Below are 26,829 nucleotides of genomic sequence, written 5' to 3'. Positions count from 1 at the left end.
AATGGGGGTTTTCTTGAAGGAGGACAAACATTTCCAAAGGTGAGGAAGGCTGCTTTTCCAAAAATTTTCTATATATCGAAGGAAAGGGAGTGTGTGTTGCTGAATGTGAATGTGAATGGCTAAAGTGCAGAGAGAGATTGACACATACAAGACATGTGCACAGTTTTTCTCTCAGAAGAGAAGAGGGAGTGGTGGGGGAAGCCTTCAGGCCCTCTCTGACTGAGATTTTCTTCCCTTAACAAAACCAAACAAAAGCCAATTGCCTTTCTGAAACAGAATATTATTACTCATACAAATAAGTAAGGAATAGTCAGAAGTGTGTTTATGCCATCCTATTATCATCATTATTTCATTGTCACGTATAATTATTATATTAAAATTATTTTTCTTATTATTATATAATTAATCACATACTGGACTTATTATGTATAATAATAATGTTGCTAGATCTCTTCTCCTCTCTCTCTATTCTTTCCCTAAAGCAGAGCAACATCATAATAAGCTTTTGGTGGTTCACGCCTCCCTGTGTTGTGCTGCTGCCACCACAAAAGAAAGAAAGAAAGAAAGAAAACCCCTCATCATTATCAGTTCGATGGGATTGGACGTATGTATTCACTCTGACATACTGTTTCCATTTCCATTTCTATTTCTATTTATCATTAATTCATGCATGTATATATCAACTTATTCCCACTATTCTTTCTTTTATATTTATAACATAAAAAGAGAAAATGGTACTTTTTTTTTTTTTTATAATGACACTTCCTCTTTTGTTTTTAAAATATATGCTCTCTACTTTTGCAAGAATTAAATAATATGTACTTTAATTTATTTAATTAAAATTTTTTAATAATAATTATTATAATTATATATATTAGTAATAATAATATAAAATATATATTTATTATTAATATAATAAATTTAATTTATTTTAAAATTTTAATTTTTTACAAAATATTTAATTTAAAATTTTTTATATATTTCATGATTAATGATAAAATCTTAAAAATAAATAAATTTATTACTTTAATAATAAATATATTATTATTATTACCATTACATAATATAAAATATTTTAACTTACTACAAAAACATTTAATCTATAATGTTTATATATTTCATGATTGATGATAAAAAATTTAAAATAAATAAAATATATTATAATAATAAATATATTTTATATTATTATTTTTACTACAATAATAATTTAACAATAATATAAAATATATATTACTATTAATGTAATAAATTTTAATTATTTTTAATATTTTTCATTAATCAGTATAACAAAATTTGAATGAAATATTTTTGTAACAAGTTAAAATATTAAAAATAAATAAAAACTATTACAATAATAAGTATATATTTTTACATTATTATTTTTTTAAATTATAAAATAATTATCACTAATTTATATGAAAAATAATTATTAAAAATATTTTAATCAAATAGGCTAAGATAGATGTTATTTAACTTTTACAGAAAAAAGAAACGATATGTTTTATAAATAAAAAGAAAAAGAGTATTATTTAAATATTTAATAAAAAATTATCATTTTCTAATATAAAAATAAATACTAAATGCACTAATTATCTAGTAGTAAATTAAATTTTCTTTCTAAGGCTCAGATATCATATTTTAGTAACAAGTTTGAGTTATTTGATCTTATTAATAATGATGAATTATTACTTTAGCCATATATACCTCATTGTCATGTTAATTCATATCTTATGCACTATTGATTGAAATAAGAGAACCTTGGTTTTTTCATAAGTACATTTTATCTGGAATTATGAATTTTTTTCATTATAAAAAAATTATTTTCAAAAATAAATTAAACTAACATTTTCTAGGTCTGAAAATTACACAATTGTATTGTATATTTTTTCATTATATTTATCTTTATTCTTCTATTTTACTATTATAAAAATATTAATAAATACAACAAATAATTACTTGTTAATATTTTTTATTGTACTCATTAGTCATTACCATCTTTAGAGTATAAAAAATATTTTTTTATTTTAAATTTAATTAATATTAGTGTATCAATATTCGTTAATATATTTATTGATTAAATATTTTTATATAAATTTAATAAATTTACACATCAGTACATATTAGTAAACTAATATTAATTAAATTTAAAATAAAAATATTTGTTATTTTATAAATATATTAATGAGTAAAATAAAAAATATTAATGAATATTATAAAAACTATTAATAAATAATTATTTTATTATGATAATTAATATTTTTATAGTATAATGAATATTTAAATATAGTATAAAATAAAAAAAATAAAAATAAATATAATGAAAAGATGAAAAATAAAAAATAACAAAAAATACCGTACAAAGAATTTGATAGTATATGTTAATGAATATTTTAAAAAATATTTAAATATAAAAAAGAAAAAAATTAATGAGAATTTTAAAAAATATTAATCAATAATTATTTTATTATATTTGTTAATATTTTTTACGGTGTAATAAATATTTTATGATAATATAAAATAAAAAATAAAGATAAATTCACCTAAAATTTGGATAACTTCACAAGAATTAAAAAATAAATTCTAATAAATATTATTCCACGTGTATTCATATCTTATTTTGTCCATTTGTATGAATAAATATCCTTTGTTCTTTTCTGTCCTTTCTTTTAATGTGTTATTGAATGCAGAATAACCGTGTGTTTGAACAAGAGCAACAAGACGAGAAAGAAAAAACAAAAAATTAAACAGTAACATGCCAAATGCTTTCTGAGTTACTTATTTCAGGACTCATGTATACATAGTTAGAGTATAACTCATGTATACATAGTTAGAGTATAACAAAATTAGTTCTTTCTAGATCGAATGTGATCATCTTTAATTCTCTAAATTAATTTTTTTCACGAACAATTTCTTTTTTTTTAAGAATAAAATAAGTAAAAAATTATTAAATTACTGTTTTATATGTATTTTCCACTCTTCATTACTCATCAATAATCAACTACTCAAATGATGTTTTATTGGAGGCTTTTACTCGCTCTTTCTTAAATAAGAAACGATACTCGTCAGGTTTTTCTTATTAGAAATTGCCATGTCTTTGGATGGATATTGATGAATATATACCATAACAAGTAATGTATTTATTTTCTGATTCTTCTTATTTTTTTTTAATTTAAAAAAAATAGTAAATGAAGCATGACCCATGTGTTGGTGTGTACTTGCATGGGTTGCTCTTTCATCAATTGCATTTCTCTCTCTCAACTTCGTCTCCAACCTCGGCCTTGACAAAACAACACCGAAATGATAGATATGCATCCATCAAAATCACTTTCCTTCTCAATAAAGACTGAGTTAATTTGACATATAATAATAATAATAATTAATAATTAATAAATAATAAATGAAATTGGTATTCTCTAAATATATTTTTTTTTTCTTACATGAAAATAAATAATAATCAAAACAAATAAATCTAAAAAAGTTTGAGAACTTAAAATTATATATTTATCTAAAGAAAGTAACAATAAAAAATAGAATTTAAAATATTAAAGATGTGAATTATATCAATTTACCTCATAGTCCTTATACTATTAATTATTTGCATTCTAATTTTACTAGTGTTTTGCATGAATAGCATTTATAAAAAATTAATTATTTGTATAAAATATATATTAAAAAATGTTAAATAACATATGTATTTATATCCAATACATAGTAATTAATTTAGTGACTAATTTTAGCATGTACGATATATAATGTTAATTTGGATTGATTTTTTTCCAATAAGAAGAGTACTTTTATAATTAGAGTACTCTTATTCAATTTTTAACCTATTTAAATACATTTAAAAAAAATTACTTTTATTAAAAAGAATAAATTATTTGCATTTTTTTAAGCCAACAATACCTTGCTTTTAATTCTTGAAAAACTTTTTCTAAAAAGTTTATTCAAATAAAAAATAACTTTTGTCTATTAAAAAAAGTTTTTAAAAAAATAATAATTTTTTGTCAAAAGTCAATTTAAATTGACGCATAAGTTTTGTATTTTTTATAAGAAATTAGCTAATGTATACTCTAAAAACACATATTAAAATTATAAATAAAAGAAATTCTTATTAAAAATAAAAATTCGCTAACAATAATCTTATTATGTTCTAAAGACACATATTAATTAAATTATTTTTATAAAAAAATTAATTAATAATGTTAATATATATTGTTATAAAATATAAGTTAACTAAATCGATATAATAAGAAGAAAAATAGTAAATATTCTTTAATAAATAATTAGATAGATATTTAAGAGAATATATTATTTGATTTTATTAATGGTTCAGTACAAACAAAAAGGTATAGATAATGTTAAATTTTGTGGTTAAAAAATTTGGGTGGAAGAAATATAGAATAGGCAGTAGAAATGGTTATATATACAGACACTTGTCTACAGATAGCAACACCACCAAAACAACACAATCCTTTACTTTCTTCCGTTTCTTAATTGCCTTCCTCCAACAAAAGTTAGTAACACAAGCCCCGCACCATAGCTCTTTTAAAACAATTATGGAAAGTTTTCATCATCACCATTCTTCTATCACCTCTCCTTTCTCTTATACCTTTGCCATTACGGGCACCGCAGCAACATCAAGCACCTTCAACACCACACCATGGATGAACAGCAGAATATGGAGCAAGCTTCCTCAGAGGCTCATTGATCGCATCCTCGCCTTCCTCCCTCCTCCTGCTTTTTTCCGAGCTCGTTCTGTGTGCAAGAGATGGTATGCCCTTCTCTTCTCCAACTCTTTTCTCGAATTATACCTTCAAGTCTCACCCAGACGCCACTGGTTCATCTTCTTCAACCACAAGATCAGCAAAAGCTACATCTACAAGAACAACAACAATGGCGCTACTGGCACTGCCTCCAACCACAACAATGACGGTTACCTCTTTGATCCCTATGACATGGCATGGTATCGAATCTCCTTCGCTCTCATCCCATCTGGATTCTCTCCCGCTTCTTCTTCCTCGGGATTACTGTGTTGGGTTTCTGATGAAGCTGGTCCCAAAACCATGCTTCTCTGCAACCCTATCATCGGTTCTCTTACTCAGTTACCACCCACACCCAGGCCAAGACTTTTCCCTTCCATTGGCTTAACCGTTACTCCAACCTGCATAGACGTCACAGTCGCTGGCGACGACATGATTTCCCCCTACGCCGTCAAGAACTTAACATCAGAGAGCTTTCACATCGACGGAGGGGGATTCTACTCCATCTGGGGAACAACTTCTTCTCTTCCTCGGCTTTGCAGTCTTGAATCTGGAAGAATGGTTTATGCAGAAGGAAAATTCTACTGCATGAATTGCAGTCCCTTCAGTGTTATGGCGTTTGACATAACCTCCAACGCGTGGTTCAAGATCCAAGCTCCCATGAGAAGGTTCTTGCGCTCTCCCAGCTTGCTTGAGTGTAAGGGCAAGCTCCTCCTCATCGCCGCCGTTGAGAAGAGCAAGCTCAACGTCCCCAAAAGCTTGAGGGTTTGGACCTTGCAATCTTGCGGAACAATGTACGTACGCCCCTATATGTACTGTTTCAAATGCTAGTGATATCAGTATTTATTTAATTGATTGCATTATTTTGTGTAGGTGGGTGGAGAGTGAGAGGATGCCGCAGCAGCTATACGTTCAGTTTGCGGAATTGGAGGGTGGGAATGGGTTTGAGTGTGTAGGGCATGGAGAATTCATTGTCATAATCATCCGTGGCACCGACAAAGCGTTGTTGTTTGACATTTCTAGGAAGAGGTGGCAATGGATTCCGCCCTGTCCTTATCGTCGTCATCATCATCATGGGTTTGTTGATGAGTTGCATGGTTTTGCATATGAGCCTAGACTTGCTACTCCCGTTACCGGACTTCTTGATCACTTGGCACTCCCCTTTCAGAACTTTAATGCTTAATTTATTTATATATAATAATGAAAAATCAAATATGGGGAGTGATGGTGAGTTTGAATTATTAGTACATTAGTACTAATATAGTACATGAGTTTGAATTATTTGAAATGTTGTTTTATTAGTATATTAGTTAGTTTAATTTTGAGTTTTGAAGCCTGGTTTGGAATCTAATTATGAAACTAGCTTATAGCTAACTAGCTAAGCTTAAAGCTTGGGTTTGGAAATTATTATTACTATTATTATATTAGCTTCCTTTAATTTTCTCTATGTATATTAGTTCCATATACATTTCTATTACCTTCTTGTTGTTGATCATATTTTCTTAATTAAGTCACACTCTTTCATCATTTAGAATTATATATATACATATATGATATCATACATGACTTCGTTGCAATAATATGTATATATAATGAAATCTTAATATGTGAATGACTTATAGCAAAAATATAAATAAATAAGAACTAGCAAGCTAGCTTTCACTTCAACAAACATACTTGTTAATTAATTTATTTAAAATTACTGTTGTTAGTCTGATTGAGACGGTGCTTTGCAAACAGGTGTTTGGATTGGTAAGATTATGAGGTGTTGCCGCTAAATTCAGCTCTGCAGAGTGCAGTTAACTATTACTTAGAAATTAGTGCATTTAGGGCAACAAATCATGTGTGCAAAACTGAAGACTGATTGAGACGCATGTTTACATGTTTGACCAACACTGTATAATAGTAGGGTCAACGCAACTTTAAAATTTTAAAGCAAAGTCTTTTATATGACTAACTATTATTATTATTATTATTATTATTATTATTATTATTATTATTATTATTATTATTATTAGAGTCCCTTTTGTCCCCAATGTTTGGGGTAAATTCTAAAATTGTCTCTAAATGTTTCAATCGTCCTATCTAAGTTGCTAACGTTTCAAAATTGACTCAATGTTGTCCTACCATTAGGGATCCGTTAACAGAATTGACGGCGGGACAAAATTGAGACGATTTTGAAACGATAGGAACTTAAATAGGACAAAAACGTTGAGGACAAAAATGATACATAGAAATAAATTTTAATTTTATCCTTCAATAATATCAATTTTTTACTATACATAGTATTCAATTATTTTTTAATCACATCTAAGTAAATTACACTTAATCATATTATTTTCATTTTAAATAAATTAATTTTTTTATAATTTTACTCTTAAAAATTTTTAGTTATAATGAAATATTTATAAAATGACTAGTATATAAACTTGCAGAAAAGAAAAAAAATAATATATATACAATAAAATATAAATTATATATTTTGTCTCTAATATATCAAAATTCTTTAAAATTATAAAAAAATAAATTTATTTAAAATAAAAGTAATGTGATTAAGTGTAATTTATTTAGATGTAATTAGAAAATAATTGAATACTATGTACAGTAAAAAATTAATATTATTGAAAGATAAAATTAAATTAAAATTTATTTTTATGTATCGTTTTTGTCCCTAACGTTTTCGTCCTATTTAAGTCCCTAACGTTTTAAAATCGTCTCAATTTTGTCCCGCCGTCAATTCTATTAACGGATCCCTAATAGCAGGATAAAATTGAGTCAATTTTGAAACGTTAGGGACAATTTTAAGACTTATCCCTAACGTTGTAGACAAAAACAAATAAGAAGACGCATGCTAGCTAGTAGAATCTGAATTCATTATCTAATCATGAGTAAATTTACTTTGATATATTATATGTTCAACCATGTAAAGTATATATTAAATTTAATTATTAAAATTAATTGTCAATAAATATTAAAAATAAGATATATATATATATATATATATATATATATATATATTAACTGATTCACGTAATATTTTGTATATTTGAGATTAAAAGTTGATGTTTATTTAAAGTTTGAATAAATTATTATTACACGATTATTAAATTTCAAAATGATAAATTGCATTTTTATTAAAAGATAAAATAACATCATTTAAAGAGAAGTTAAATAAATTGACATATATAGAGTAAAATTTATTCTATTATATATATATATTCTTTATGAGTTGTCTATATTTAAATTTGTCGCTATTTTGCTACAATATTTCAGAGTTTAGAGATATATGATCTTACAAATGCTTTTCATATTTTCCCTCTAAATAAGCAAATTATAAAGTTATGGCTTTAACTACAGTTGCATAACTTGAGAAAAAATTTTGGGGACAAAAATTTTTTTTAACACAAAATATATAATGATATCAAAATTAATTTGGAATTTAGTTAAGAATATTTGTTAACTTTTCTCATCCAATTCAATAAATATATTAGGATCTTAACTTTAATTCTTAAATGAAATTTCTTTTGCTTTAGACATTTTTTCAAACATGATATTTATTAGTCAAACTTAGCAAGTTATTTATATATTATAAAATTATCTATATTAAGTATATATTAAAATCAGTTATTAATATAAAATATATATTAAAATATAAAATATATATTAAAAATAAATAAATTAAAATATATATTTATATATAAATATATAGTAACTAATAATTATATTATTGATTTTAGTATATATCTATTATTTTTGTTATAAAATTTAAAAAACAAGATTAATGTGCTAAATTAATTTTAAAGATAAAAAGTATATATGAATATATGATATCTCAATATTATTTTATGTTATTATTTTAATAATTTGAAATCATACTGAACAAAAGAATTTACATTAGTAAATTAGTAAGACAAGTATTTTTATTTTTTTTATTTCTTAAAACAAATGCGGAAGAAAGAGAAAGAGAATATATAAGAGTTAAGATTAATTATCTGAAATAAAATTTGAATCGACAAATCTATATCAGAAAAATTTTTAATATGACTAATGAATTGAACATAAAAACTTATTTTAGTCAATGGAAGGATTTCTTAAGTACTTGATCACCAAACTTTTTTTTGGATAGAAATACATTATATTATTATTTATGTTTATTATATGATTAATTAACATGAAAATAAAGTATCGGGCCTGCTACACATACAATTTTACAAGCATCCAAGTTGGCCCAGCCCAAATCGAAGACACGCGCATAAAGAAGCATAACATGGCGCGTCAAAATCACGCGCTCAACACAAACGGTTACGTATGGCAGACTCTTCCACTTCCTCCACTTCTTCCACTTCTCAAAACGCTTCGAAAACAAGGAAACGCTCCCATTTTCGAGCAAAAATCAAAGTTCAAAATATACAAATCGTTGTTCGAAACCTCCATCAAAACAACATCAAACTCTCCGTGAAGAATCTGAAGAGAAAACAAAGCAACAACACTCAACGTAAGTTCATTAAGATTACTGTATATTCTACTTTTCTTCTACGTCGTTCTTCTAGGGTTTACTTCTTGCTTCTTTGTTACACTGTTCTAAGTTCTATGTCGTTCTTCTAAGTTCTACGTCGTTCTACGTTCTTGTTCTAAGTTCTCCTGCTACTGTTGTTGATTTTTGGGGGTTTATTCCGTAGATTGGGGGGTGTATACTGCTTGAACTTGTATTGTGGCTTGATATTGAAGCATGTTTGACTGATATCTGACTGATATATATGAATGTATCTGAATAATATCTATCTCACTGTTATCAATGGGTGTATCTGATTCTTACATATGGGTGTATCTCACTGTTATCAATGGGTGTATCTGACTCATATATGCGTGTATCTTACTGATATCTCAATTAATTTGATATTGAAGCATGTTTGAGTGATACCTGACTGATATATATGGATTTATCTGAATCATATCTATGGGTGTATCTCACTGTTATCAATGAGTGTATCTGAATCATATCTGTGGGTGTATCTTACTGTTATTAATGGGTGTATCTGACTCTTATATATGGGTGTATCTTACTGATATCTTTGGGTGTATTTTTCGTTTCAGATAAAATGGCAGCAAGAAACCAAACGAAAGACCTTAAGTGTGCCACACATCTCCTGAGTGATAAGTTCAGAAACATGACTGAGGAGAAGAAGGCAATTGTCAGGGATCTCGGATTTGGTGGGTTGATGCACGTCCCACCTCTAAGGGTGGATCACCAACTCTTAAGGGAACTGGCAAACAACTTCAAACTTGGGGAGAACAGACTGAAGACAGGATATGGTTCTTTCCAAATAACACCAAAGACAATAGGTGATGCGCTTGGCATCAATGCAACAGGTAACTAGCTCAAAATTATAGGTGTATATTAAGTTCATGCTTGGGTGTATTTAAGGTTGATGCTTGGGTGTTTTTGAACCGATTTTGATACTTTGTTGTTTTCTTTTGTGTAGGAAATCTGTTTCCTGAGAAAGTTGAGTATAAGCAACTTTCTGATGATGACAAAATAATTTATAGAAGATTCCAGGGTAAGACCCTCAAAAGTCTTACCGATGAAATGATGGAAATAGGCGTTGGCAGCGAAGAGGAACGCCTGATGTTCAAGAGGATATTCATCCTCTACATACAGATGGCGTTCCTTTTGCCAACGACGATAAACAAAATATCGCCCGTGCACCTCGCCCCAATTTTTAAGATGGACGGCATATCGGAGAGAAATTGGGGGGGGGCATGTTTTGACCTTCTTGATCAAGGGCATCACAGACTACCAGGAGAAGAAGAAGAAGGCAATTGATGGCTGCCTCTTTGCCCTCATGATAATATACTTTCATCTTTCTGAAAACAAAGGCAAGAAGAGGGCTGAAAGACCACCAAAGCCTTGGATTGCCAACTGGACTAAGGAGCAGTTGGTGGAAAGAATGACTGCAGAAAGAGAAGAAATTTTGGTAAGTAAACATAATATGTTGCTTGTATTTTATTTACCTGAATGCTGCTAGCTAAAATATCTCATGTTTCAGGGGATTGTGAAGATGGCGGAGACAAGAGCAAGAGAAAAAATGAAAAAAAAAAAGAAAAAAAAAGAAAAAAAAACAAGAAATCAAAAAAACAAAAAAAAGGAAGGCGAGTCCAACATCGTCTTCGGAGACAGAAACAGCTACTGACAGTGACACTTCTACCTCTGAGTCTGAGACTCAACAAGACTCAGAGGATTCAGCAAGAAAACACCCCATCAAAAAGGGGAAAAAGTAAGTACCATACTTGGGTGTAATTTCTTTTTCGAGTTGGGTGTATTTTGTTGATCACGTTGGGTGTATTTTTAGTATGTTCTAAATAATCATTGTTTGCCTTCCAGAATGGACTCCAGAAAAAGAAAGCAGAGGCAAGAGGAGTCAGATTCTGATTCAGAATCTGAATCTGAACAAAGTGATGAGTAATGTCCTGAAATTATTACTCCTTTCTTTTGGCTTCATTATAAAGATTTCGTGTATTAACTGAAGTGTCTATTATTAACTTATAGGAGCGAAGAATCATCACCTGCAGAGAAGGAGAAGGAGAAGAAAAAAACAAAAACAACACCAAAAAAGTAAGCACTTCTTTGCATAATATTCTGTGATAAAATTAATTTTTTATTTCTGATTGGTACTCTTTTTTTTCCATCCAGAACACAAACAAAAAAGAAAAAAGTTGTCGTGGAGGATTCACCTCCTAAAGAAGACCAATACTTTGACGGGTACAGTACCTCGTAAGCTATATTACCGTCTATCGTCGTAATTATTTTTGTTAACATCTTCTTTTATGAATGTAGTGAGACATATGAAATATCAAGTGACGAACTGGATGAATGGCTAGGGCAAAACGTTGATAAATCTGCTGCAGAGGGGTATGTCTTGCTGGGCTGTCTATTTCATCTTTTGTTGTGTTTTGTATGCTAATAATTGTTTCTTGTTTCGCAGGGAGAACCAACCTGACCTGCGATCGACAGAAGGTCGCTATGTGTCGTCTGAAACGTAAGAAGCTTTATTATTTAATAAAATCTTGTTATCATGATTTGGGTGTGTCTTGTGGAACCATTTGGGTGTATTGTGTGGATCAAGTTGGGTGTATGTTGTTTAATAAGTTGGAATATTAACTTTGTTGTGTTGGGTGTATATTGTCCATTCGGTTGGTTGTATCTTGTGCATTCATTTGGGTGTATTTTATACCTGTATCTTATTTTGTCTGAATAACATGAAATCTGTTTTAGAATACCGGCTGTGAACTTGGGAAGTGATGGTCCTTCCTCTCAAGGACACACAGAACAGAGTAGTGTAAACCAGCCGTCACAGAGCATGTAATTTCTCTTTCAAATAACCATTACTTTTGTTCTTCTATTACCCTTCTACTTCTAATTCTGTATATATTTTTTTTAGAAAAAAAAGCCCTTTATTATTTTATTCAAGAAAAAAAAGGCAGGAAAAAAAAGCAAAAACTGCAAGTATGTAAGTTCTCAAAAAAACAAAGCCTGTCTTCTCTTTGAATTGTTCGGGTGTATTTCTTGAATTTCTTTGGGTGTATTTTAGGTTGAGTCTGTCTGATTCGAATATGATGGTTGTGAGGGAACAGACACCGTCGGAAGCGCTTGCAATGTGAGTTTTCCAATAATATTTCAACCTTATAACCTTATTATTTTCAAAGGCGTTGTTAACCTTTCATTTTTCTTCTTGTTTAGAGTCCCGATTCAGGTTTTTGTGCCGGCATCCCAAACAACCACTGAGACAGATTTTAAACCAACCCCTATGCTACAGATTGAAGGGACTACAGAAACGTAAGAAATAGTATTGAGTGTATATTTGTTTAGAGTTTGGGTGTATATTAGCTAGCAGTTTGGGTGTATATTGTTCCTGATTAGTTTCTTTTACGCCGTGATTAATTTTTTGTAACTGTGCAGCACTCCTGAAACCCCTAAACAACTTCAAGAGACCGCACCCACGGTTCCCCCAGCTCCAACTAAAATGTAAGTTCATCAGACTAAAATCAATCTTTGCTTATCATCCGTATATTCTTATTCTTATTCTTATTCTTATACATGATGACGCAGTCATCCAGACGCAGAAGACGCTGCTGCCCTGTTGATGATGGCACGGACAGCGTCCTATGTTCCTAAAACAGATCCAGGGGTGCCATCATTCAGCCTTGGATTTACTGATTCAAGCCAGGAGGGGGCGTCAACGCAGGAGACAGAAAGGGAAAAATCTCTAGAAGCTGCGAATTTGATAGAACAATTGGACAGTTTGGTCCAAAGAATAGCAAGCAGCGCGGCGAAGGGAAAAAACACAAGTCCACAAATTCAGAGGGAGACTGGGGGAGAAAGTTCTGCAAAGTTTGAAACTCCTGGGGGAATGAATCAAATTCCAGATGATATGAAACAAAAGTGCTACATCTGGGGGACGAGACTGAAGGAAGATGCAGATGGCAATACTAACGAGTATGAGGAAATGTGCACTCTGATTGGCCAAGGAGAATACATTTTGATGAGAATGCACCTTGCCTCCCTCCAGGCAAAAAGTGATATAGAATCTCAGGTAATATTAGAATAACATTAATCTTTTTACAGCAAAGTCAATTACAATGCTTATTAATGTAAAATTGATTTTGGCATATATTTCTAGATTGTATCTGCCATCTGCCTCATCCTCAACAACAAAAATGAAAAGAGGTTTAAAGAACAAATATACTGTCTCTCCCCCGATATTGTGGTAAGTGTTACTTCTCCGAACTTTGGGTGTATTTTCTGTATTGATTTGGGTGTCTTTATTACGTTCCATTGGGTGTAAGTTTAGTATTTCATTTCTTGTTTCGCAATACTTGCAGTGCATGGCACTTTCGGATCACCCAAACGGGGAATTCGTATCACCAAAAACGAAAAAGAAATTCAGGGTGGAAGCCTACCCTAGTTTCATTCCCTTCATAGATAGAAAAAAATTGACTTCGCACCCATATGTAAGTTTTCGTTTGCTAAATTTGTTAGTACGCTTATTTACTTATTTGCAAAATAAAATAACACACTGTTCACGTGTGGCAATCCTTTAGATTTTTGCCTCTGTCTGCTACTCGGGGCATTGGTGGTTATGGCTGATAAATACAAGAAAGCGGAAATGTCAAATACTTGACCCGCTACACAAAAAAGCTCCCACCGATGAGAGAAAGGCCATTAATAAATTCACTGTAAGTTGCCTCTGTCTTCTTTACTTTAATAGATAGGTCTATTTCTTTAGTTCTGATGGGTGTATATTGTCCATTCAGTTGGGTGTATCTTGTCCATTCATTCGGGTGTATTACTGATTTGTTTTCGTATTTAAGGGATACGTATTTTCAAGATTGATAACATATGCCGGCGGGGAACCTCTGCAGAAAGGAGAGAGGGAGAAGGAAATTAAATCACCATATGTTAAAATATCAGGCCAAAAAACAAGGTATAAATTTGTGACTCTGAACATTAAACTTTTGTAAATGAGATTTGTAATTTATTTTCTTCGTTTTCAGCTATGACTGCGCTGTGTACGTTATGAAGTGGATGGAGTTAATTGAGACGGAAAACATCAAAAAGGGGAAGTATCAATGGGATAATTGGCCACAGGTAACTCTCTTTAGAACCATATAACTCTGTATTACTTTACTGAATTAATATTGCTGTTTAAACAGAATATACTTTTTAATTGTAGGAGGAGGTGGACCACTATAGAGTGGAGTACGCTTCCCGGATACTATTCAGTGAGATGAATACACAGAGAGATCGGGCAATTAGAGAGAGTAGTGCTATAAGGCTGTCGAAGCCATCCTCTGTATTATTAAGTCCGTTTTGTCAGATTAATTCTGCTGATATAAAAACTGGGTAATCCAACTGCTTGGTAGTTTGTAAATTGAAAAATGATGTAAATATTTGCCATTTATCAACAACTTATATTCCATGTATATTTTTTCCCATAGTTAAACTATCTGTGCTGGTAAACTGTCTGTGATGTATTCAAAAGCTGTATTACAGGTGGTAAAATATGAAGGAAAAAATCAAGGCATATATAAACTGTTACACCCAACGCAAGTCTAATAATACACCCAAGATTGCATAAAATATACACCCAAACTGTCTGCTGTATTCAAAATGTATGAATTACATGTACTAAAATATGAAGAAAAACATCAAATCAAATATAAACCCATAACCTGAGAATTTTTACACCTTTTGTTCTATATGTATCTATATATGTGTCTATATGTAAATTGTGAATTAACGAAAATACACCCAAAATAACGGTGCTTTTACACCCATATTCTGTAAAACTATACACCCAACGAGTTATCCCCTGCTGCTGGTACCCTGAACTGATAACTCATAACGTGTCCTTGATATTGGCTGCAATTTGAATGCGCCGCTGATGCAGCATCAAACATGTTTATCTGAAATATAACACACACACATTACCTAAACTATTAACGAGAAAAATAAACTCAATCGCCACAAATTTAAAGAACAGTACTTTTACCTCGCTTAAAACTTTCGTCTTCTTCTTCTTTGTGGCATTTGCGATCTGTTTCTCCAGCTTTGAACCTAGCCTATTTTTTGGACGTCCTCTTGTTCGAATCCTTGGCGGGCTTTGAAGCTCGTTAACGGATTCCAAGTTGGCGTCTTCGTGGGATAAAGAAGATGTCCCCTTCCTTTTGGCTTTTAATGATTCCATCTCGGCCACGACGTTATCGTACGCACGGTGCAGAATTGCAGTCAGCTCCTCCGATTCGGAGGCAAATTCGCAGATATTTTGGAACGAAAAACCAATTGGTCGAACCTCTTGCTTCTTGGCTCTATTAGTGGCTCGTCGTGGCTGCTCTTGATGTGTGTGTGTCACCTCTTTACCTTCTTGCTCCATCGTTCCAGTATGTATCTCGGTGACACTTGGCTTACTTGTTCGAAGCTTAACACACTTAGTGCGTGACGGCACAGTATCCCCCTCGACTCGAATAATAAGCATTGGCATTTTACCTCGGCTGCCACTGAGTCGTAAGTAACCACGAACTTGTTGAATATTGAGCTGGAAACTTGTTCTCCGACGTCGTATACTGAATAGCCTAGAGCGGAATTCTTTAATTTGGTAATGCAATTCGCTTTTCCTCTGAATTGCGCTTGGACTTCCCTAAACTTTGCGTGAGTGTACGCATCTTGAAATTGAGCTTCAATGCAGGATTTGGTTGCACACGGTATGAGCGTATGAAAATCTGCAGCATCTGATTCTCTCTCTGCTTGCTCCCTGCTTCCGAGGCAATTATCGTATTGTTTGACGAACTGAATAAGCGAGCTGTTCCGGGTGATATACTTGTTAAAAAATGAATGCATGCTCTCGCTCCTTTGTGTGCTTCTCATCCCTGCCCAGAAGTGCTGATCCAGATAGATAGGAACCCATATGTGACGGTCTTCGTACAGATCTGCATAATACACCCAAACACAGGCTGTAAATACACCCGAGGGAACATGCAATATACACCTCTGCTGCAGATTTTAAAAAGACATTACCTGAAAGCCACTTGTTGTCCGCAAGACCAAAATTCAGCAGAAAATCATTCCAATTCCTATCGAATGAGTCTTTGCTGTGAGAGTTCCAAACAACTTGGCTCATTTCTTGTTCGATATCGGCATGTCCCTTGTACCCGTTTAATTTGCTTGGAATCTTCTTCATGATGTGCCAAATACACCAGCGGTGAACTGTTGTTGGCATACAGGCCTCTAAAGCCCTTTTCATGGATGCGCACTGATCGGTGAGAAACCCTTTCGGAGCGTTTCCTCCCATGCAACGAAGCCAGCTTTGAAATAACCATTTGAATGATTCAATTTCTTCGTTCTTCATCAAAGAGCATCCGAGAAGTGTTGACTGACCGTGGTGATTCACCCCGACAAAAGAACCACAGACCAAATTATACCTGAAACAAATTACCATGGTCCAGAATGCAAAATCATTAGTTACACCTTAACAAATGCTTCACATACACCCAATGAAACAGCCAATATACACCTTTGATGCGGATTAGTAAAAATAAATTAATTTAGCATCATAAACAGGGGCAGTTTGTTACCTGTTTGTATTGTAGGTGGTGTCGAATGAAATGACGTCTCCGAAATACTCAAAGGCGGCTCTGCTTCTTGCATCGGCCCAAAAAGCCAGCTTAATCGATTGATCCTCTTCAAGTTGGATCTCAAAAAAGAAATTCGGATTCTTCTCTTTCATTCTTAACAAATATTTTCCGAATTCCTTTGCATCTTCTTGTTCGGAAACATTCCGCACTTCCCTGGTAATGTAATTCCTCACGTCCTTTTCGATAAAATTTAACTCGCGGTGACCCCCGGCAGCAGCAACAAATGATTGGTAGGTTTTGCTTGGTCTGATACCGGCCTCCTCGTTGTTCTCTATCATACGACGAATGGACATGCTTAGTTCCCTGTGCTATTTGAGCATCTCTGCTTTGCTTGGACAGCAGGGGTGTGAATGATCCAGCACAACCTTTGAAATGATCCAAGCACCGACATCCTTCAATGTGTGTATATAAATTCTTGCAGGACAGTTTAGACCGGCTGTCGGATTGGTCTTCTCGGTCGGAGATATTTTAGATTTCCATTTTCCCTCTCTGCTACATGTAACAGTTGGTTCTTAATCTCGTTTCCCTTCCTATTTGTGCACCGAACTCTTGTAGAGAAACCTGCAGCCTTGGCGTAGTTCCTGTAAAATTTTCCAGCATCTTCAAGGGTGGTAAAGGTCATTCCGACCTTTGGAACAAGCTCGTCATCAACAACCGAGAGAGGCTGCAAAATACACAGTGTCAGAACTGTGAATACACCCATAGATATGATTCAAATACACCCAATCATGTCTAATACGATACACCCGAACCGCAACAACTCAACTACAGAATGACTTTTAAAGTCATAAACTGTAAATACGCAGGCTGCAGAATACACCATCTCAAAAACTAAAAACACACCCAATCATGTCTGATATAATACACCTGAACAACAACAAGTCAATTAAAATAACAAAAAACCAGTAAAGTGTAGATACACCCACACTTCTAGCTAAAATACACCCAAACAAGAATTGATCTACACCCGAGCGTCTGCTACAAATTCCAGGTAATTAATCACAACTAATACATTGAATCGACAGATTCAGGTAAACGTGTTACTTTCACAGTCAATGTTCAGCAATTTTTCAACTACACAATGCTATACAAATTACTGAAAGAAAATTCATACTAATCCTATGTAAATCAAACCTCAGGAACTTCATTAGATTCTGACTCATAATCCACTTCGCCTGCATTCAGCTGAGAATCTGAGGTTGAATGATCCATTATCTTCAAAACGAGATCAAACTTTGATTTCAGAAAACAACAAATCAAAAATAGAAAACGAAGGTCGAGTTGCAGAGAGAGAAAAAGGTAACCTAAACGAAGAAGATGCTAGTGAGAAAAGGAGAGGAAAAGAACGATGGAGAAGAAGGAGGGAAGACGCGCGAGAAGAAGAACAACGAAATCTCAAAATAACGAAAACGAAAAAGGAAAGAAATATTTTAAATCTGGTAGTTAGATATACGCGCGATGTTATATAACGCGTGTAATCAACGTACCTGAAGTAGCGCATATTTTGATTTTATTGTTTAATGAACTTGTAAAGCATACAAGCCATTAGGGCTTGTATGCAGAGCTTTTCCGATAAAGTATTGAGTAAATGGTAAGTGATAAGAGCTGATTTTAACTCCACTAATATACAGATTTTTACTCAATTAATAATCTTTGAGGATTTTGATAAATATTTAATAAGTCATTATTTGTTAACAACTCAACTTAAAATTCAAATTTTGATTTTATATTAAAAAAAAATAATTCTCAAAAATAAATACCAGGATAATGAATTATATATGCTATTTAAAATATTTAGGCTCAATTTTATCGAAATGGAATCTATACGTGTGCTTTTCTTGGATATGGAAGCATGGGGGACTAGACGTATATGTGGGACAGCTTTTTGTCAGTTTCACAGAGAAGAACTTGGACCGTGCGTTTTCTTTGTTTATAAATTTTGCCTATCAAATCACACGGTCCGATTTGTATGCTAATGAGAAATAAAATTTGGGGTGCTATAAATCGGACCCTCCATGTTACCTTAACGTGGTTTTTTAATATGCAATGTAGTACAAGTCGCATGGTCCGAGTTCCATGCTTTGATTTTGAAAAGAACTCGGACCCTCCGTTTTGAGTACAGATAGAAATTGTTTTGGTGAACTGAGAGCTGAAATCACATGGTGAATGAAATCGGACTGTCCGTGTGGGTGGTGTCAACTCGCAGGATCCGAGTTGTTCCCTCCTAACACCACAAACATGTTAAGCACACCCCTTCCCCATAATGGAGTCCAGCACGTACTCTAGCGCCATATGTAAATTAAAAAGTGAAATATTTACATGATGTTTTATATATTAAAAAAATTCGTACTCTTATTGTGTAAATTTGTACTCTATTAAATATTTTGTCTTACATAAGTTATAATTTTCCCAATCAATCATATAATAAAAACAAAATGATAAATAAAATGGTGCCGCTTTTCAAAACAAATAGAGACCAAAGGAAGCCTCATCTTCGTTAAGATGGGAACAATGGCGTGTCTCACTTTCACTTCCTGTATTGGGTTCCTCGATTCAATCCAACTCTCTCGCTCACCTTCTGCAAAGTTGACATCTTTTTCGGTATCTAAAGCAACCTATTTGCGGGTTTCACAAGATGCATTCTCACCCACTCAAGAATCACACTCTAATTCTAACCCTGTAATTGGAAACCATGACTTGCTCATTGTGGGTCCTGGGGTTCTTGGTCGTTTGGTAGCTCAGAATTGGAGAGAGGTATCTTTTATACTGTTGTGATCTAACTTGTTCGATGGCATTGCTATTTGTCACTCACTAATCAATGCATTCTAATTGTTTGTATATATGCTTCTGAGAAGGAAAACCCGAGTTGTCAAGTTTATGGACAAACAATGACTAGTGATCATCACAAAGACTTGATTCAATTGGGGATTAACCCCTCCTTGAATTGGACAGAAGGTACCCACAAGTTTTCAAATATAATTTATTGTGCTCCACCTTCCCGGACCCCAGACTATGCGGGTAATGTTAGGTGAGAAATCTTAAGAGTTGATTCCATCATTTTGTATTTGGTAATTAAAGGTCAAAGGGTATAACACTCGGTTATGATCAACTTGAATGTTCCAAGATTGCTTCATTTATATAACTTAGTTATTGGTAACCCTGTGAAAAGTGAAATTTACTTGGCAATAGAAAAATTTGTCCATGTAGTAGTTGTATTCTTATGCACTCATGTTGCCATGGATTGCCAACTAATCAGGCTAGCTGCATTAAGCTGGAATCGTGAAGGTTCTTTTGTATTTACATCAAGCTCTGCTCCATACAATTGTAATGATAACGGATCATGTAATGAGGTGGGTTGCAAATGCGAACTGTCTTTTTTATTTTTTATCCTGTTACTTACCATAAGATACTGGTTTCTTGATCTACTGTGTAATAAACTTGCAAATTGTTTGAATTGCTTCAAGGTTTGTTGATTTATGCTAAAGAGATATACTTCTTTAGGATTCTCCAGTTGTGCCAATTGGGAGGAGCCCTAGAGTTGATGTCCTCCTTAAAGCTGAAAACGTGGTACTAGAATCTGGTGGTTGTGTTCTAAGATTAGCAGGGCTTTATATATCCTTTTATTAGATTGAATTTATCCCAAATTAAAGATTTTCCTTTTAAATTTATCTAATCATTGCTGTGATGTTTTTATCTCAATGCAACCTTGACCAATTACACAAAGCAGATAGAGGTGCGCACAACTATTATTTAGAAAAGGGCGTTGTTGATAGTCGTCCTGATCACATCCTGAATCTTATACATTACGAGGTCAGAATGCCATTACATCTTAACTCATTTTTTGTATTTGGTTTCCCAATATTTTTAGTGATTTCTGCTTCATATTACTGAAGGATTGAAGTTTATTCTGTAAGTGATTTTCAATATTTGATACTTTGAGTTGTCAAAGATTCAAGTTGAGCTTGATCATCCCATGCTTCTAAGAATTAACAGAAAAAGTGCTACTGGAACTGTTTCTTCTATAATATTTTTATCCTATCCTTTGCTTCCTTTGATGTATTTGTGGTTATTATGATGATGGAGATAATATGATCTTCACTTTGAGTTTTGAACATGCTTCCACACCAGGATGCAGCTTCCCTTGCAGTTGCAATTTTGAAGAAGAATCCTCGTGGAAAGATTTTCTTGGGTTGCGATAATCACCCGTTATCTAGGTTAGATGCTTCCTCCTTAGCTCGTCAAATGGCATGCATTCTGATTATTGGATTGTTCATGCACTATTACTGATGCATTTCTACGAGATTTTTTGCTTTCTATTTTTCGTTGAGAGCATTCTCTCACACTGGTCATACATTTGCAGGCAAGAAATGATGGATCTAGTCAATGCAAGTGGGAAGTTCAGTAAAAAGTTTGATAAATTTACTGGTGAGTTCTCCCACTTTTGATGTTGAAACTTAATTAACCCAGAATCTATGATCATTACTATGTTGTGAGTTGAGAGTCATTCATATTTCTGCTCTTATCAGCATTAATAATATATATTTATGTATGCCTATGCAGGAACTAACGACCCTCTAGGTAAGAGATTAAACAATACAAGAACCTGCCACGAAGTTGGGTGGGAACCAAAGTACTCTAGCTTTGCTCATTTTCTTGATACCATGTGACAGATTCTTTAGAATGTGTTTGAGTTTTGATTTTGGAGAAAACAGAAGAGAAGAAAGGTCTGAAGAGTAAATTCTTCCGCCCAAATCAAACCAATTTATATTAACAATGTTTATTATTATCTAAAGCAACAGTGGAAAGTTTTCATGCATATGTCTAAACTCTGGTAGTATGCAAACCTTCCCAATTCTTCACTTTCGATGCTGTGTGTATTATGTATAGGATGCTGATCAGTTGTTGAATTGTTTTAAGAGTTAGTTATTTTATCATTTTCGCAATGCATGTTGTAGTACATGCAACAAGTTTGTGCTCATTCATGTCAAAGGAAAAAAGGAAAGCTGTACATTTTTGGAACTATATCTAAATAAATTATTTATTACTTTTTTATTAATGCAACAAAGAGAGAAAATAAAACAGAAGGTAATTTAATAGCTAGAAGAAAAGGTACAAAAAAAAAAAAAGGATGGAAAGGTATATATTGGATTTAGCAACCGCACTCTACAATTGATTTACAATGACATTATAGATTTATAGTATTATTTTTATACAAGTAATTAAATTTAGAGTAAACTATTATTTCTATCCATAAAAGTTGAAGTCGCTGACATATCTATCCATCGAAGACGAAAATTTCCATTTGTACCCATAAAAAATGGCTTTTGCAAGTAAAAATATCCAAACTCTAAAAAATTAAATGAAATTCTTAAACTACCCTTCTCTTCAGTCTCCACTGCAACTATCATCGTCTTCCCCCCTCTTCCTTTTCACTCCTTCCTAGACCAAAATCTGTTCCAGAGAGCTAGCTTTCCCCTTTTCTCTTCTCTCTCTATTACATGCTATTCTTCTCTCTGGTGGCGTCGTTGTCATCCTGGCCTTGCGTCTCATCTTTCCGGTCTCAAGGGAAGACCACTGTTGAGTGGTGGTAGCATAGCCACGATCAGAAGTTCGCGTTGGAACCAACGGATCCGAGATCTTCGCCCTTCCCCATTACTACTCCATCAAGGTAAATAGAACTTGTTTTCGCCTTATTTGCTTCGCTTCTCCTTCACGACGGCATTGTTGCTGGCCGTTCGTCGCGCGACCCTGGTGTTCAAAGGGGTTTTATTGTCGGCTTCTTCAGCCGAGTCTATTTCGCGCCACCCACAACCGCCTTCGTCCAGAGAGCTTGATTCTGCATCCAGGGAGGTTGGTACCAGATCCTGGAGTTTTTGTTTTTGAATGTTTTGAATGGATGTTGAGTAGTAGAAATTTTGAATTAGAAAATGTCTTGAGTTTATAGCGAGAAAGAGTAGATCTGGCAGGGACTAAGTTGGCGGCAACAATCTGGGGGAGTTGGAGATCACTGGAGGTGGCTGAGCCAGTTGAGGGTGGCGTGCGAGGGAGGATGAAGGAGGTGATTATGGTGAGTGAGGCTGCGTCTGTGATTGAGAGAAGGGAGCGCCAAGAGAGCGGAGACTGCGTAGAGGAAGGTTGTCTAGGAAGCTTGTGGATTTTGGATGGTGACAGTGATGGTGGTAGTTGGCGATGAGAGTGGTGATGAAGAAGAATTTGGGTAGTGGTAGAATTTGATATTAGAAAAGTGGTGGTGAAGATAAGGGTAATTTAGAGATTTTAAGTGATTTTTTAGTGTTTGAATAATTTTGTTGTGCAGAACCCATATTTCATGGGTACATATGGTAATTTTCTTCTTTTATGAGTAGATATGTTAGCGTAGGGATGAGCACGAGTCGGTTTGGTTTGGATTTAAGGTGAAATTAGAATCGAACCAATTGAATGGTAATTGGCTTGATTTGGTTTGGATTTACGTTTTTTGTGTACCCGAACCAAACCAAACCGATTAAAAACGGATTGGTTTGGTTCGAGTAATTGGGTACCCGATAAAACAGAAATTCATAAAAAAAATAAAAAAATGAAATTTTTATCTTAAAAATTCTGTAAGTACAATAAACATGTAATATTAATAGAAATAATCCAAACATATTAAACACCAAATACATTAAAATCCAAACATATTAAATACTAAAGACATTAAAATCCAAATATATTAAAAGGCATATATGTATTTTAAATTTTTATTTTTTATTTAATTAATATATAGTCGAGTCTACGGGTTGGTTCGGTTTCCGCACCCCCAAAACCGTTATCCGAACCAATTAGTAGAGATAGTTATTGGTTTGGTTCGGGTTAGACCCGATTACTCGTTGGTTTCAAAACCAATTTAATTGGTTCGGATTCGGACGACTAATCGGGTACTCGCGACCCATGCTCACCCCTGTGTCAGCGTTTTCAACTTTTGTGAGTAGAAATGGTAGTTTATTCTTAAATTTAACAGGGAATAGGACAAAAATATCAATTTTCTAATAAGATGGGTCATGGGACTGTAAATTGACTAAATTCTAATTTTTTAGAAGCAAACGTTATTTTTTAATTGGTCAAAAAAAATAGTTTTGAAGTTAACTTTGCAACTTGAAAGTTAATATTAACATTTTAAGATCCTGCTTAGAAAACAAGCGTTTGTAGTCCAACGGTTAGGATAATTGCCTTCCAAGCAATAGACCCGGGTTCGACTCCCGGCAAACGCAAAGTTTGGAAACTTACATGTTCAGGTACATCATTAGGATTCATACGGGTTGATTGCTAATCGGAATAATATAACCATCTATTTTTTCATTTTGTACTATGTACTATTTTTTTTACTAAGTTGCTAAGCACTCGTAATGTAAAATTTTACACCGCCAATCAATTAATTACTAAAAATTTACTACATTAACTGTTAATACTTAAAAAAAATTGCCCAAAAAATACAGAAAGAATCATAACTCAATTTAAGAATTTCAACGGGGACATATAGACCATGTAATAAACCAAAATATCATTAAAACATTATCCGATTACTTCTATTATGAGCCATACCATATATCATATCGGGGGAAAAATGGTTTCTTTAGTACAATAATTACAAGGGCGCCATATGCTTTCTTCTTTTTCAACTCAAGAATAAGGATCTGAGCAACTCTGCCAAAATAGCAGCTACAATTCCCTCAAAATAGGCCAACCCTTTTTTATGATATCATTGATCTTTGCATCAATATGCCTTTGGATATCTGGAGGGCATAGCTCAGCTACATATCCATTCAATTTTGTTGCCAGTGTTGACTTCTCAAGCTCCTCTTGAGGCAGGTTCCCAATTAGCTGAAGAAGGAAGGGATTTTGCTTCAGTTCAAATTTCTGCGTATTTAGAACACAACATGGAATGTCAGTGATTTCAAATGCAACACAATTTTCTAAGGCAGTTTCTCTTTAGGTGCTACTAAAAGTGAACTCACTGAAATTGTTTGATCGAAGAAAAGAAAAATGAGCTTAAAATTTCCAACTCATAACTACTTATGCTAGCATGTTATTACAATTATGTAGATGAATTGATGCATTACTGCTCAAACTTTATAAATATAACTCTCATACGTGGCTGAGCTTCTCTGACAAGAAACACTATGTCACTATATGGATTGAGTTCCGAAATCTAGCATGCATCTAATAGAAAACCCCCTTTTTTTCTAACTATTTTTCAGAACCACCAATTAAACTTTGGAAGTATGGATAAACAATAATTCTGACATCCATAACCTGGTGCTCAGGCTCAGCAGGATAAAATGGTCCAAGCTGAAGAATTTGAGTAGTCACAATGCTGCTTCTTGACCTGGTTTGTTCTTGTTCTTTGCTCAGTGCGGCCATTCTTGATTCTTCAGTTCCATTACAAAAAATGATGGATCTGCAAGATCGCAAGAGAGCACAATACTTAGCAATTGGCATGGGGTTTGATATGTAAGATCATTACATGCAATTGCAAACAGCAGCAATAGTTCTCCTACCTGTACTGATTGCCGACATCGGGACCCTGGCCATACACTTGCCTGGGGTCATGGTTTGACCAAAAGACATCCAGGAGTTCCCTAAAGCCAATCAGCCGTGGATCATATTCGACCTGTATTAGAACAGCAAAAAACATGGCAGCAAAGTTCAATAAAAGCATCCAAGTAGCTACATTTGGATACTACATAACATGGATAGTTCTAGTTTCTACATGGTAAAAAACAAATCAATCTATCTGATCAATGCTGTGAAAAATGGATAAGGAGGTGTGGAAAAAAAGCTAAATTGACTATGGAGGGTTTGAAGGGCTCCTTGAATTGCCCTCGGTTAAATGATTCTGAGTCAATTCACCATTGGAATTTATGCATCCAAGGATGGGGATCACTAAATTGTCCCTAGAGTGTTCTTTCTTCTAAGTGAATTCTTCTTTGGAACTTATTATCAAACCCTAAGACATGGATTCTACCACAAGAAAGCCACAATTCAGGATTGTTATCTATTGAAAGTTATAATTGATGAAATGAGGTTCTTTCATGAACATCAAATTCAAACTATGATTCGAAATTGTATGAGCAGAGAAACAAAAAAGGCGGACCTGAACGGACTCGGCGTGGTCAGCCAAGCTTCTATATTCGGGATTGGGCTTGGAGCCGCCGGCGTAGCCTGCGGTGGTTCGGACAACGCCGGGGAGGCAACCAAAAACGGCTTCGGATCTCCAGAAGCTTCCGAGAGCGAAGACGGCAGTCTTGAGGCGTTCGGGGGCGTCGCTGTCGGGCTTATGGATCCGATCTGGGAACCTAATGCAGAGAGCTCTATCGATTGCAAATGCAGCGAGGATCATCAGATTCAAAATGCGGAAAAGTGACATCTTGCAGTTCTACAGCTGCGGCATAGGACGGAGGTGCACTAACACTTCAATGGTTCCTTCAAGGCAAGATTAAATCTTGAGTTTCGATCGCTGCCTGCAACTTATCAATCAATTCAAAGATTAATTCTTGATGGCCACTCTCAAACTCAACACACAATAAATATTTTGATTAATTTTACAAGTTGATCCAATTAAACTTATGTTTTAAATAATTATTTTGATAATAAATTAAAAATTAATTATTTTTAATGGCATAATATATGGTTAAATATTTATATAAAATTATGTTACATGTTTAATACATGAAAATTAAATTCATACAAAAATAAAAAAATTAAATGTAGTTGAATTTAGATATTTTTACATAAATTGTAAATTATTAAATTGAATGTGATTAGTAATATTGTTGACCAAATGGCTGAAATGGTTAGATATTTTATGTAATTTATGTATCTCGTTAATAAATTCTTTGATTTA

General features: G+C 33.3%; 4 protein-coding genes, 1 long non-coding RNA gene and 1 other non-coding gene across 6 annotated transcripts; 5 read left to right on the top strand and 1 right to left on the bottom strand.

Annotated features, from left to right (window-relative positions):
* The first annotated feature begins 4,473 nt into the window (after positions 1-4,473).
* Positions 4,474-6,094, top strand: LOC112736102 (protein UNUSUAL FLORAL ORGANS-like). The gene is made up of 2 exons (XM_025785447.3): positions 4,474-5,554; positions 5,634-6,094. The coding sequence occupies exons 1-2, from the start codon at positions 4,557-4,559 to the stop codon at positions 5,941-5,943; spliced, it is 1,308 nt and encodes a 435-aa protein (XP_025641232.1). The 5' UTR covers positions 4,474-4,556; the 3' UTR covers positions 5,944-6,094.
* Positions 6,095-9,869: 3,775 nt separating this feature from the next.
* LOC140183661 (uncharacterized) lies at positions 9,870-11,039 on the top strand. Its single transcript, XM_072232126.1, has 3 exons — positions 9,870-10,130; positions 10,244-10,518; positions 11,028-11,039. Exons 1-3 carry the CDS (start codon positions 9,929-9,931, stop codon positions 11,037-11,039), a joined length of 489 nt encoding a protein of 162 aa, XP_072088227.1. The 5' UTR covers positions 9,870-9,928.
* Positions 11,040-11,443: 404 nt separating this feature from the next.
* LOC112736101 (uncharacterized) lies at positions 11,444-12,122 on the top strand. Its single transcript, XR_003168724.3, has 4 exons — positions 11,444-11,520; positions 11,596-11,670; positions 11,744-11,797; positions 12,034-12,122. It is a non-coding gene; the product is annotated as an uncharacterized lncRNA (long non-coding RNA).
* A 7,260-nt stretch (positions 12,123-19,382) lies between these two features.
* Positions 19,383-21,892, top strand: LOC112734644 (uncharacterized). The gene is made up of 8 exons (XM_072233701.1): positions 19,383-19,703; positions 19,805-19,977; positions 20,206-20,299; positions 20,451-20,562; positions 20,671-20,759; positions 21,078-21,163; positions 21,310-21,374; positions 21,510-21,892. The coding sequence occupies exons 1-8, from the start codon at positions 19,452-19,454 to the stop codon at positions 21,614-21,616; spliced, it is 978 nt and encodes a 325-aa protein (XP_072089802.1). The 5' UTR covers positions 19,383-19,451; the 3' UTR covers positions 21,617-21,892.
* A 2,232-nt stretch (positions 21,893-24,124) lies between these two features.
* On the top strand, positions 24,125-24,196 carry TRNAG-UCC (transfer RNA glycine (anticodon UCC)). Its single transcript has one exon. It is a non-coding gene; the product is annotated as a tRNA-Gly (tRNA).
* Positions 24,197-24,416: 220 nt separating this feature from the next.
* On the bottom strand, positions 24,417-26,618 carry LOC112734643 (peptide methionine sulfoxide reductase A5). Its single transcript, XM_025784051.3, has 4 exons — positions 26,080-26,618; positions 25,484-25,596; positions 25,239-25,383; positions 24,417-24,842 (listed from the first exon to the last, which is right to left on the bottom strand). Exons 1-4 carry the CDS (start codon positions 26,350-26,352, stop codon positions 24,645-24,647), a joined length of 729 nt encoding a protein of 242 aa, XP_025639836.1. The 5' UTR covers positions 26,353-26,618; the 3' UTR covers positions 24,417-24,644.
* Positions 26,619-26,829: the final 211 nt, after the last annotated feature.

This window comes from Arachis hypogaea, chromosome 3 (assembly GCF_003086295.3).
Source record: "Arachis hypogaea cultivar Tifrunner chromosome 3, arahy.Tifrunner.gnm2.J5K5, whole genome shotgun sequence".
In the NCBI taxonomy this organism is placed as follows: domain Eukaryota; kingdom Viridiplantae; phylum Streptophyta; class Magnoliopsida; order Fabales; family Fabaceae; genus Arachis; species Arachis hypogaea.
This window is presented reverse-complemented; position numbering and strand designations above follow the sequence as displayed.